The sequence below is a fragment of the Trematomus bernacchii genome, unplaced genomic scaffold, assembly GCF_902827165.1.
Source record: "Trematomus bernacchii unplaced genomic scaffold, fTreBer1.1, whole genome shotgun sequence".
Taxonomy (NCBI): domain Eukaryota; kingdom Metazoa; phylum Chordata; class Actinopteri; order Perciformes; family Nototheniidae; genus Trematomus; species Trematomus bernacchii.
Window position 1 is genome coordinate 10,659,382 of NW_022987727.1, and position 13,776 is coordinate 10,673,157.

General features: G+C 37.6%; 1 protein-coding gene across 4 annotated transcripts in view; it reads right to left on the bottom strand.

Annotated features, from left to right (window-relative positions):
• LOC117494541 (copine-9-like) overlaps window positions 1-13,776 on the bottom strand; it is a 120,528-nt gene that overhangs the window by 18,755 nt on the left and 87,997 nt on the right. For all 4 annotated transcript variants that reach the window (XM_034145510.1, XM_034145511.1, XM_034145513.1 and 1 more), the window contains 7 exons: window positions 12,400-12,441; window positions 12,112-12,187; window positions 10,083-10,136; window positions 9,491-9,552; window positions 9,060-9,106; window positions 5,644-5,825; window positions 3,849-3,976 (listed from right to left, as the gene is read on the bottom strand). In XM_034145510.1, the coding sequence (XP_034001401.1) occupies window positions 3,849-3,976; window positions 5,644-5,825; window positions 9,060-9,106; window positions 9,491-9,552; window positions 10,083-10,136; window positions 12,112-12,187; window positions 12,400-12,441 (591 nt within the window). The remainder of the gene's footprint in view (window positions 1-3,848; window positions 3,977-5,643; window positions 5,826-9,059; window positions 9,107-9,490; window positions 9,553-10,082; window positions 10,137-12,111; window positions 12,188-12,399; window positions 12,442-13,776) is intronic.

Consider the following 13,776-nt stretch of genomic DNA (forward strand, 5'->3'; position numbering starts at 1 on the left):
AAGAGCTTTTTGAACATTAAAGCATGGAGACATGTCACAGTAGAGACACTAAATACTGATATGAACCTGCAAATGAGCAGAATATGTCCTCTTTAAGAACAATACTTGGGTAAATGCTCTTTATTACATTCCACCATTGCTTACTACTAATCCAGCACTATTGGATGGGCCTAGGATTTAGGTTATTCATTGCCAACAACTACACTGTGGATATATTGTGCATATGACAATACAACCTTTACATTTCAATTTGAATTAGCTGATAATGCATACAGTAGATAACTAGCAATTCCAGCTCAACTTGTTTACTGTTTTGCAACATTAGGGTAAACTAGTTATTTCTTACTTCACATATGTAAAAGTCTCTTGTAAATCCAGTGCACAAGTGAACACTGTTAATGTGTTTTTTTTGTATATATTTGATTTGTACAATTTCATATATCTGCATGTAAAGTACCACAGCAAATTCGCATATTTTCCATGTTTGGGAGTCACAATAAAATTTGGAAAATAAAACCTAAACAAAATGCAAAACAAACATTGTAATTACCAACAGAAAGCGTATTTATTTTTGAGATCTTTGGGAATAAATACCTTTTGATTTAAAAACTGAATTAAGACTAAAATTAAATAGTTTTCCACTCTCACTAAACTAAACTTATGTTTTTATGCTGTTTCCTGAGCAGAAAACAGAGTTGTTTACTATACCATATTTAGCAACAGAGAGACCCTTCAAAAATAATAAGCACTGAAAAACACTGCATGAAGAAAACCGTGTGACCCTGCAGCTTGTTTTTTCACCGCTTTCCAACAAGGGATTGGATAAGAAAAACAAATGATTATATCCACATCTCCAAACTCATCTGGCATCGTATCAATCCAGAGCTGATGGTTGGCAGGGTTTCAAAACGTAGGTGTGTGTGTGTGTGTGTGTGTGTGTGTGTGTGTGTGTGTGTGTGTGTGTGTGTGTGTGTGTGTGTGTGTGTGTGTGTGTGTGTGTGTGTGTGTGTGTGTGTGTCCTTCACCTGCTGTTTGTGTATTTATTACAAGGAGACAGAATCTAATACCAGCGACTTAGCTGTTCCACCTGGCTGAACACCATGATCTGTGAATCCATGATTCTCTGTGTGTGTGTTTGTGTGTGTATGGGAACTTGGCACTATGTTAGATGTTACTTGTGTGTTTTTCAGTGGGTGATCTTTGCCTCCTGTATGCCTCTTGCCATTTGACTCACTCGTATAAAACACAGGGTGGGATAAAAGATAAATCAGTGCAGAGACACATAGGCTAAAATGTTCAACCCTGTTCTGGTCCAACCATCAGGTCCAGCAATTGTTTCTTTATAAAGCTTTAATCAACATTATTGTAAGTCTTCCATGTTGTTGGTCTAAATAGGATTTAAAGGGGCCCTCATATTTTCAGGGCCATACATGTATTTGTATTTTGTGCCTCTAATGTGACATGCTTAAATGTTCACAAAGTACTTAATTTTTCTCATACTTTTTTTCACCCTCTGTCTGCGGGGTGGGCAGGGGGGGTGTGATGGACAGTAACTCTCCCTTGAGGGAACTTTGGAATTTTAGCCTTTGCAGACCATTTACGTGCACAAAAACCTTTATAACACACTACAGGAAACGTAAAACACAAAAAGCATTATAGAGGCTTTTTATGGTACACAATCATTCAATGACATCAATCAGTTCAGTCCTTTTAACTGTCTCTTTGCTCCTACGCTGATCAACAGATGAGAATGTGGAGTACCAATGGCTGTTTATGATTCAGATAATGTTTTTTGTAATTTTCGCCTTTCAACCATAACTGTCCAAGCCAATCACCATTGGAAAAAAAGGAAAAACTATGAACTATTTCATAAATATCAGAAAACTCACAAACAATATTCTTAAAAAATGCAAGCTCTGGTTTGATGTCTGTGCATTATTATAGCAACTACATGTCAAATAAAACAAAGGGTCAATGCTTACTATTGTAAATACAAAGTCCTCAAGCTCACAAAAGCTGGACCCAAAATTGTAATCTTCACCTGTTCTGTTTTCCATTAAACCCTTAATAATAAATGAATGGACATCCTGCCACTGAAGATTAATTTGCATGCAGATGATGCACCAATGTATCACCGTGTCTAAATCAGTGATCTGCTGAATGCCTTCCACAAACTGCAGTTATCATTTTACCAACTTAAATTAACTTTGAAGGTTAGAGAAACTTAATATATAACTTCCCAGAGATATCCTGCCCATTGGGTAAAGAATGAATATAACATTACCCTTGAGAGGCAGGAAATAAATTAGAAAGAGGTCTTTTCAGACAGATATCTTGAAATATGGTAAAATGACAAATTAACTTTCCAATGCATGGATAACCATTGAAAGAAACATATTCCCTTGATGCATATTTAATTCATTTTAAGAAAGTGCCTTTGCTTCATATTGAGAACAAAAATAATAATCTGTATCTGTTCTGGTTAATGGTGACATGTCATAAATTGGAAGTTGTTTTAACTCTGTTTACTTCATTAATATCTGGCATTATCTTCAATATCAAACTAGGAATGTATCACTTTCATTAATGTGCTAAATTCAATAACCCTCACTGAAAATCCAGAGGAAGATTGATATGTAGCTTATCAGCTTCATAACCATTCTTGTGCGGTGGCCAACAGGTGCAAACACGATACGATCGCCCCAAAAAAAGTTCAATTAGCTGGAACACAAAGCAGCTTCAGAAACGAGGCAAATATAAAAACACAAGTGTGCCAGTGTTTAGTATTTGCATCGTTTTTGAAACATGCTGCGCGTTTCTCCTTGTGGAACGCATTTCCACCTGTCGTCCACCGTACTCTTGGTACCCACTTTACCTTTTATTCAAAAAGCTATCAGACCAATTCTTCAGTGCTCCAATCATTTGTTCTGAATTTGGACAAAACTGCATTTTGTACTCATCATAGGCCTGGAAAATGTTACAAGGCTCAATTTCACAACACGGCAGAAAACAAGAAGAATGGAACTTTTGTGTTAAGCTTGCTAATCAGAGTCAATGTGATTGTGATACATTGTATACGTGTGAAAGTCTATCTTGTAAAGCAGATACTGTTTCTCTATGGGGTTTCTATGGAGTCAAGGTTCACTTTATGTTTTATTGTTTTATTTACCCTTTAGTAAGCACAACATATCCTCACCCTTTATATGTAAAATGTCCCTATACTTCAAAAATATGTTGTGCTAACTCAAAATATTATTATATAACAATATAAAAGGCATAAACATGGTATATATTTACATGTAAAGGGATTTTATACTTTTTTTTGGGCTTTTTCAATCGAACATTAATGCTATTTAGAGATGCTGTAAATACTGTGTACCTGCATTTTACAAGATGAAAACACACTTAACTACAAACAAATGAAGTAATGTGTGACAATTTGTTGGGTGAAAATAAGCATCTAGAATCTAGATGCTTATTTTCTCCCAACAAATTAATAATAATAATTTCACATTGAGCATCTAGATTCTAGATGCTCAATGTGAAATTAAATTGAGAAATAAATAATGTTCAGCCCTTTCTCCCTAAGATATATGTTATTTCCTGATACCAGACTTTGTGGCATTGAAATAACCAAAAGTGTGACATGCTGTTAATGTTAAAAAACAGAAAATAATAAAAATGTTAAATCTGGCTAAAACGTTATTGTCAGTCGTGTCTCAAATAATCTTTGATCAAACAAAAAAAAATACATTACTCTTGATGGACTGGACTCAGTTTTGGATGAAAGAAAGCAAAATAGTATAATTATACCCAAGTCTAACATACACACACAATTTTAAACTTACTTTGCCACTTTGTTGATGACAGGTGCAAAGTTGGTGGGTCCATAGAGCTGCACCGTCCTCAGGCTCTGGAAGTACGCCTCCAGAACTCCCTCTATGCCCACACAGTTTGGATTCTCAGCGTCACCGCCCTGCAATGAAAGAAAACAGCACACTAATGAAGAGAGGTGGAGGAAGTACTCAGATTTTATACTTAGGTTAAAGTAAAACAACACACTGATGAAATGTTACAAGTACAATTCTAGCACCCAAACTGTTACTTACCTAAAAGTATGAAAGTATTTGCATTAAAGTGCTAAAACTAAAAGTACTCAGCATGCAGAATGGCCATTTTGTAATAATAGTAATTATATCGCTGGATTCGAATTCATGATCCATTAATGTTAACACAAATTCATAATACTGCCAGGTATCTTAATCAATAATTAAAAACCATCATACTTTATTTCATTTAATGTTTATTTTAATAATTTGAACTTGCAAAGTAACTAGCAACTAATCTTGTCATATAAATGTAGTGAGTACCATCATTTATTCAACATTTGTCAGGATTAGAAGCATGAATTAACACAAAATGGAAATACTCAAGTAAAGTATGAGTACCTCAAAAGTGTGCTTAAGTACAGTACTTGAGTGTACTTAGTTACTTTCAACCACTGCTTGGTACACACTTAGTATACAAACATTCCATCTAAAGCACATAACCGTATACCGTAGTTCTTCCAAATAAAGATATCTATTTATTTGCATTTAAAATACAATTGTTTTAAGATATATTGACATTTTAAGAAAGTACCGTTTTATATGTATAACAGGTGGTACAATTTACCCTAACGCTAAATGTCCCAAGAAAATATATACAGGAAACTCAAGAGGAACAATTAAAGGTAAACCATCAAAAGACTGGTGTTTTACTGGTTCAAAGAAGTTTTTTATATCGTTGGAGATGACAACATTAACCTTAATCTGACCACACTCCTCTCCACTCCCGCTCTCCAAGCAGATGGCTATAAAAGGGCCAGGGTTGAGCATCTCCTCCAGACCTGTCAAGATTTCCCAACCGACCACCTAACAACATTGGTCATTTTCTCCATATGAGTTAATAATTGTAACATCAACCCAAAGCACACATTACAACAGCTTGCTTCCTCAAATTGTGTACAACATTTCCCATGTCAGATATTTACTTTGCCTTTTTGAAGTACTCCTCGTATTTAGACACTGAAACGCCAACCCTCAAAGCTGACCTAACCCAACCCCATAAAAGACAGCATATCCAGAACTTAAATGAAGGCACTCCGAAATAAACGTTTCTCTTTTTAGAATTAGCGTAGCATTAATATACTGTATAATGAAATTGTCTTCGAGCTTGCGGTTTACGGATCCTAGTACTCTTCTTTCTTAGGCAATTGGCAGGTTGATCATGTGGTGGTTGTAAAACGCAATATAAACTCTATGTAAAGGTGTTTTGTTTTTTGAAAGACACTCGTCCACCTTCCATAAGGTACAGGAACTCACAAGAGGTGCAACAGAGGCCAAACTAGTGCGTAAAAGCTAGTTTTCAGTTTAGCTTAGCATCCAGCCGTTTTTAAATGATTGCCCTGATCTCTCAGGAGGATGGAAGGAGGAAGTGGAGGGGATGCTGGGAAATTCCCGCTGGCATGGGGATGAGCCAAGTCCTCAACTTGTGCGACCAGCTGTTGCCGCAGCGACAACTCCTGGTTCCGAACCACACCCTGCTATGGTTGGACCGTGTGTGTCTTGTATGTGTGAATTCATATGTTTGTGTGTGTCTTACCAGTGGGAAGCCGTGGGAGATTTTGCCATCAGGAGGCAGCTTAGCTCCGAAACCGTAGGCAGGAAAGAGCTTGTCGCTGTCGTAGTCCTGGATAATCTCACCTACTGCTTTCAGGGCCATGGCATATGCATTCATCTGGTAGGGACTCATATAGTGGAGGGAGGTGGGCTGGGAGGGGTTACCTTGGAGAAAGAAACGCACACAACTCGATGAGTTGAATGATAATTCACCTTCTTTCTTTGTGGTTTTCATCTGCAATTCGAAGCATGTTATGTCACCAGTGGAGCACAGGAGATGATTCATAGAAAATAAAGTATTGCATGCTTTATCTCCTTCTTTCAAACAGGGTTCACATAAGCTGCTTCTTGTATCTGCATTTTGAATAGCTATAGAGACATGCAATAGCCGTGATGAAATATATTTAACAGTCCAATTTTAATCAAAGAGTCATGTAAAAAATGATTAGTATGGGGATTTATCAGTTAATGCATTCAAATTAATGTTTAACACATTTACATTAATATGTTTGGCAGTATAATTATAATTGACATGTAAACATAGCTAAATCTGACTTCTCCCCCAAGAATAAGCATGTGTTCTTCTCTGTTATTAAACAAGTGCCTTGCTTGAGTGAAAGGGTGGGGGGAGGGGGGAGATTTCATTATCCAGAATAGATGCCTGCTCCTAACACACCTACCAATAATGTATTCCTCCTAATCCTATCTAGCTTCCAACTGCGACACAGGTGTACCCCGTGCTTCTGGATATGAAAATACCAAACGCATTCCCCAAGCCCTCTGCACCATGCACGCTCGACTGCACTTCCCATCATGTGAAAATAAGAGCCTAAATGTAACAATCTATTCAGGACAGCTGTGTGCCTGCCCATCACGAACACCAGTGTATCTGCCATAACAACTGAAGAAAGGTCATGTTACATTACAGATGGGAAAAGGGACAAGTGCATTTCCCACTCAAGTGTTACATTTTAAAAATCAAGTTTTCTTTCTGTGATCCTTTAAAACAAAAAATTCAAGTTGTGTCATTTTAGTAGTTTCAGAAAGAGATATACATTTATGAGAATATGGTAATTGGTGGTTTAATGGTGCATTACACAATGTTGTAGGTCCTCGTGTCTTGAGAAAAAATCACTGCTACATTGGAGTCATGCATTAAGAAACACAACCAAACAATACTGAATATAATTCCTTTCTTCTGTGCCATTGCATTGGTATGACCACAAATAATTTACCCAACTTTAACTTCACCAACTACTGTCATATGGTTTAACTAAATCATATTTTTTTAGATTGTAGTATTTTGCAGCACTAACCTAGATTTTGATCAGAAGATTGCTTGTATTGGTGAGCTGACATTACTTGACCAACAACAAATTATTACGATTTCACACATGAGTGCGCCCAAACAGTTACCCTGTGGCACACCAAACTGTAATCGTCTAGCATTGGAACCAACTTGCTTTCTAGCATTAAATAGCTCCTGAAGTTTTGGTTGTTAACCTGTTAAGCCCGGAGCCTGTTTTTCAGGCCTCAGGCTCGAAAATGACATGCCCAGAACAAATGACTATATCTTCACTTCTAAAAGGGGTAAATTATTAATACATTATTTTATTCAATTCGAGAGGAATAAGGCAAGGCAAGTTTATTTATATTGCACCTTTCAACACAAGGCAATTCAAAGTGCTTTACAAAAATGAAAGACATTAAGAAAATGGCATTTAAAAACAGTCATTAAAAAGCAAAGATAATAAAATAAACATTAAAAGAAAAAATACATGGATAAAAGTTACAGTGCAGTTTAAGATATGAATAGTTCAATTAAAAGCAGCGGCAAAAAGAAAAGTCTTCAGCCTGGATTTAAAAGTAGTCAGAGTTGCAGCGGACCTGCAGGTTTCTGGGAGTTTGTTCCAGATATTTGGAGCATAATAACTGAATGCTGCTTCTCCATGTTTAGTTCTGACTCTGGGGACAGAAAGCTGACCAGTCCCTGAAGACCTGAGAGTTCTGGATGGTTCATAATTTAGCAGTAGGTCAGAAATGTATTTTGGGCCTAAACCATTCAAAGCTTTATAAACCAGCAACAATATTTTGAAATCTATTCTTTGACACACAGGAAGCCAGTGTAAGGACTTCAGAACAGGAGTGATGTGATCCACTTTCTTAGTGTTAGTGAGGACTCGAGCAGCGGCGTTCTGAATCAGCTGCAGCTTTCTAATAGATTTTTTAGTGAGGCCTGTGAAGACACCATTGCAGTAGTCGAGTCTACTGAAGATAAAAGCATGGACAAGTTTTTCCAAATCCTGCTGTGACATTAGTCTTTTAATCCTCAATATATTCTTTAGTAGGCTGATTTAGTAATTGTTTTAATGTGACTGTTGAAACTCAGGTCAGAGTCCATGACTACAACTAGATTTCTGGCTTTATCTGTTGTTTTGAACAATGCAGACTGACTGAATAATAGTCTGACTAATAGTCAAAAATAATTGCTAACAGAACATGCCCAATTTAGTTTCTAGCTTAACACTGTAAAGCTTAGGCCTACTAATAAAGACCTTATACTGATTGTCAATTGAAACAGAAATGTAAAAATGGCAATTAAGACTTTTAACCATGAATAACTATTATCCCATTGTGCCAAACTATTCTCTTACGATTTGTAACTATTACTGTAGTTAACTGATTCATTACTAGGAGCCAATTTTGGCATTTTACAACAGGGTGTCCGCGGGGTCTTAAAAAGTATTAAAAGTTGATAAATCAATTTAGCGGAAATTAAGGCTATTAAAAAGTATTAAACGGCATTTTCCAAGGTATTACATTTTGTAGCTTGTTTTCAATAAGTATATAAATTGTCCAAAGAGGTTGTATTCTAAAGTCTGCCTGAATGTAATCATTGCGTAGGTGTGCAGTGTGATTCTGTGTAGTTTATTTATGGCATCCCGTTGGGTTTGACGTCATCTGAACAGGACATCGCGCGCTCACTGCTTGATAGCGCGCGAAGATCCGTTTACGCCGGTTGTTAAACAACATCGTTATGGGGAAATGCAAGTTTGCGTCCAAATGGTTGGAAGATAAGGAGGAAGGACAATCAATACTGTATATAGTAAATGTGAGGTAGAGTGTGTCGCCAATGTAACCGGTTAAAACTCGAAGTGGCGATGAGGTCTTAAAATGTATGGAAAGGGTCTTAAAAAAGGTCTTAAAAGGTATTACATTTGACTTCAGGATTCCTGCATATACCCTGTACAAGCAACGTAGTTATTTGTATGTTTAGTTTGAAACGCTTGACTGACCACATCTAGTCAAACTGCATTTTAATTATTATAAGGGAGGCATCGAAGAGTTCTAAAACCCACCTACAATCAATCAAAATACATGCAAGTCAAAGCAACTTACCATTCGACGCTGTGAAGTCAATAGCCACCGTGAAGTTCAGTTGTGTTCTGTTGCAAAGAAAATGGTAATCAAAGAAGAACAGATCACACACTTCAGTTCACTTAATACCCATTGTATTTCCATCAAACATACACATCAACACACTGACGTTCAATATAATTAGTTTACTGGTTCACTGGCTAATTAGTATGGCAGGACAATATTCCCTCCACCATCATGGAGGCTTAATTAAGTCAAACAAATGAAAGTAGTGATTAAAAGTGAATGAGGTGAATAAATAGGGTATTTATAATTGAGTTTTACCAATACACATCCCCCCACCCAACACTTTGTGTGATGCTGTGAGGGTTTAAGACATTCAATCTAGTAACAACTAAAATGGTGGCTATTGACACTCACTGTGAGAGCAGTCTAATTATTATTCCACTCACCCTCCTCGGATGAAATCCACAAAGGTATACTCGGACTCCACTTTGAAGGACAGCAGAGTTACCTGGCAAACACACACACACACACACACACACACACACACACACACACACACACACACACACACACACACACACACACACACACACACACACACACACACACACACACACACACACACACACACACACACACACACACACACACACACACACACACACACACACACACACACACACACACACACACACACACACACACACACACACACACACACACACACACACCACACACACACACACACACACACACACACACACACACACACACACACACACACACACACACACACACACACACACACACACACACACACACACACACACACACACACACATATTTATAAACATAGAAGGGAGGTTTTATAGTTACCTTTCCAGGTAGACAGGGAGGAAAAAGACAAACAGGTGGCCCGACAGCAACATAGTCAGTGAGAGAGAAGCTGATGTAAGCGATGGTGATACCTAAAGAAATATACATGAGAAAAATTACACTGGAGACGATATGGGACACATGAGACTTGGGTGTACTCACAGTTCCAGAATTGATGTATTTCTTCTTTTTGCCTTTCTTCTTTGGATTTAAAACCTGCCGGTGATGCGGAAAAGTAAGTTAGTGGTTGAGAGGGTACTTGTAAAAAACACTTCATGCCCTGAAATGATGTTTGATAATGACTATGAATAATTCAACAGAGTTCTGATACTGGAAGACCATGAATTGAAACTGATAAGGTTTTACTGAGAAAATCTAGTGTAGAGAAAATAAATGAAAGGTGAAAAGATTAATCCATCCAACCAGCCATCCATACATTTGTCCTAATGCAGGTTTGTACACCTATACATTCATCCATTTGTATATCAATCCATCCACATGTACATCAATCCACCAACCAACCCATCCATCCATCCATCCATCCATCCATCCATCCATCCATCTATCCATCCATCCATCCATCCATCCATCCATCAATCCACCAACCAACCCATCCATCCATCCATCCATCCATCCATCCATCTATCCATCCATCCATCTATCCATCCATCCATCCATCCATCTATCCATCCATCAATCCACCAACCAACCCATCCATCCATCCATCCATCCATCCATCCATCTATCCATCCATCAATCCACCAACCAACCCATCCATCCATCCATCTATCCATCCATCAATCCACCAACCAACCCATCCATCCATCCATCCATCCATCCATCCATCCATCCATCCATCCATCCATCGGTTTGTACTTCCATCCATCCATCATTACTAATCTAATCTGTTTAATGATTTATTTGGTCATTATGCCAGTGCTATTATTAATTAGTTCCCTTGGAGCATAGAAATCCTTTCACAAATTCCTAGCTCAATTACTAAATAGTTCTTGTCATGATTTTGTTTGGAGAGTGTTAATTCAAATTACCACAGCCTTTAAGACCCTTTGTCATGTCTAAGAAACTTATTGTGAAAGTTTATTCTTTATGTTAGTTTTGTCATGTCCTTCTGTCCTGTGCTTTATGTTTATTTTGATAAGTAATTCTCCCTCATTTCAGGCCTCCACGCTCCCCGCCCCTATCTGTCTCCTGCGTACGTGATTGTTTTCCCCGCCCTGATTTTTTCCACCTGTTTCCCTTACCCTGTGTGTATATTGTGCTAGTTCCCTCCTGTCCATTGCCAGTTCGTTTCCTCATTCAGGACAAACGTACAAGCCTACTCCACGGACATATAACGTACCTCTAAGCTCTTGATCATAGTCTTTGTTTTTCCTCGAAAGAGTGTTATTGTTTTCCCTGTTTTGTTACTGTGTCTAATACCAGTAAAGTCTTTATTTTGAATCACTACCTGAGTCTGAGTTGAGTCGTGCATTTGAGTTCATGCCTCAGAGTTCACTCCTTGACACCCTTAACCTGACCATGAAGGATCCAAAATGTACTTGGTCCTTTTTGCTTTACCTCATTAAAGTCAAATACATATGTTTAGGTAAGAATTCAGTGTATATATAACAGTGAAAAGAGTACATTACATGTACCATGTATTCATTATTGATGTTGATATTGACTTGTATTTGATGAAAATTGGATGGGTGGTCATAAAAAGATTATCATAGTTTACTTATCATTACTTAATTATCATTAAGGTTCACATAAAAACCTATGAGAAAATGGACAGGCCACATGTTGACATACTATCCTAGTCTTCTATTTAATTCAATTGCATTGAGTATTGACATTTCTCATCATGTATCATTACAACCAAGTAACAATTTAGCATCAAAATACTAAAAAATGAACATTACAGGACCTCTCATTCCTGTGACTTTATTTATCCATGTGTGAAATCTTCGATTCCTCCAAAGGGAAATAATAATATCTATAACATCTTTTCAGCCTTTCCATTTTCATCCCCTATTTCGTATTACTTCGCTTCGTATGAAGCTGTTGGAAAGATTGTTTTGAGCCTTAGAGAGCTAGCTAGCTAGAGTTAAAATATCAATATCATAATAATGAAATTTCATATGACAAAAGCTATGAGAAACAACAAACCACCCCCCATGTCACGTCTCACCTCGTAGACATTGAACTGGTTCTGCCCTCGAGACAGCTCTCTGTAGCTGGTGGTGAACTCGCCAATGAAGTCATGGCTGCACACAAACACCCACAAAGACAGGCGAGCATGAACACAGACTTCATAATCAGAGAGAAATGTTCACGTCTTTGTCTCTATCCACACGCCTTCCTCCATTATTGTTTCTGGCAATCTCACAGTAACTGCTTCACATTTTCACCTACAGAGTGTACACAAGGCTGTTCACTTTCTTCTGACATTTGAGAGAGAAAGTTGATTTATTTTTACCTTCCATCTCGATCCCAGTCATAGACATCTACCTTCACAGTCCTGAAACAGAAACACAATATCTTATGTTTCAAGGTGTGCTCTGTACCACATTATCTCCCATCAATATAACGAGAATCTGAAAATGGTATTGAATTTTAAAACTGCATCACACTGGGAAAAGAGCAATTACACATTCACTGATTCAATAGCCGCACGTCGAACAGGATTATTTGCACAGCAGGTACAGGTTGTTATGTGAGCTCTGAATTAAAAAAACTATCTATGCTCACTGCTTCAAGGCAGTGAACATCATCTATTCAAAACCTAGATAGAGAGATACAAATGAAAAATAAAGCATACCGTAGAACAAGTATATATGTTACAGGCATACAGTACAAGAAGAGTATGATATAGTGAAGTTACTAGGCTGGGTTCAAATTCAGTTAAAACATCACAGGTCTTAGAAATAGCATATGGGGAATCAAGCTTTACCATGAAGACCCACAAAGTTTGTCCCTATTTATTTTTGCTGTAGGCATTGTTGTCAAGTTTAACTTAATGCAAATGCACAGAAATCTCCTCAAAGATAGGCCTTGATTTCCCAAAAACTGGAAGTTCTTTAATCTCTAATAGTTTTTACTAGGGATGTAACAATACCAAAAACTCACGGTACGATAATATTGCGATAACACGTCCACGGGACAGTATTTATCGCGATATAGAATATTTTTTTTGGGGAAACATTTATTTTGAAATCTATTTATTTTTTACTTTAAAAAATGTTCTTTATTAAATAATAAATCTGATTTGTACAGCATTTTAGTAGGATAGTAGTATTTTAAAGTGTCAAAAACAAAGTGACAGTAACAGACTGGAACAAGAACAACCAGTGTTTTTTTTATCTACTAGTACTACCAAACAAAGTAGGCATTTTCTTTGTGTCACTGCATCTCACAAATAAACAAGGACATTGAATAATCAGACCCTGCAATAAAATAAATCAAGTTTCACTTTAGTTTTTCAAGTAACTCAACTCAAACTCACTAACTCACTCACTCAGCATCATCAGACAGGTTTTTAGGAATATGAGCATGCCCACATTTCCAGGTAGAAGCTGGGTTGTATGGGCGTTTACAATATCACCTGCTGTGGAAAAAACTCTCTCGCTTGGTGGGAGAGCAGGGGGAGTGATGAGGCCTGTGCAGGATTAGAACAAACTCGGAACAGCGCCAAAGTTTCCCCGCACCGAGGCTCTGGTGTTTGCCGTGTTATGCATGCCCTCCAAAAAGAAATGATATAGTTTCCAAACCGTACTTTGCCGTACAGATCATTGAAATGTCTGGGAGTTTTTGCTTTGCGCTGTGCGCGCTCCCGCGAGGTGCATGCATATCTCGG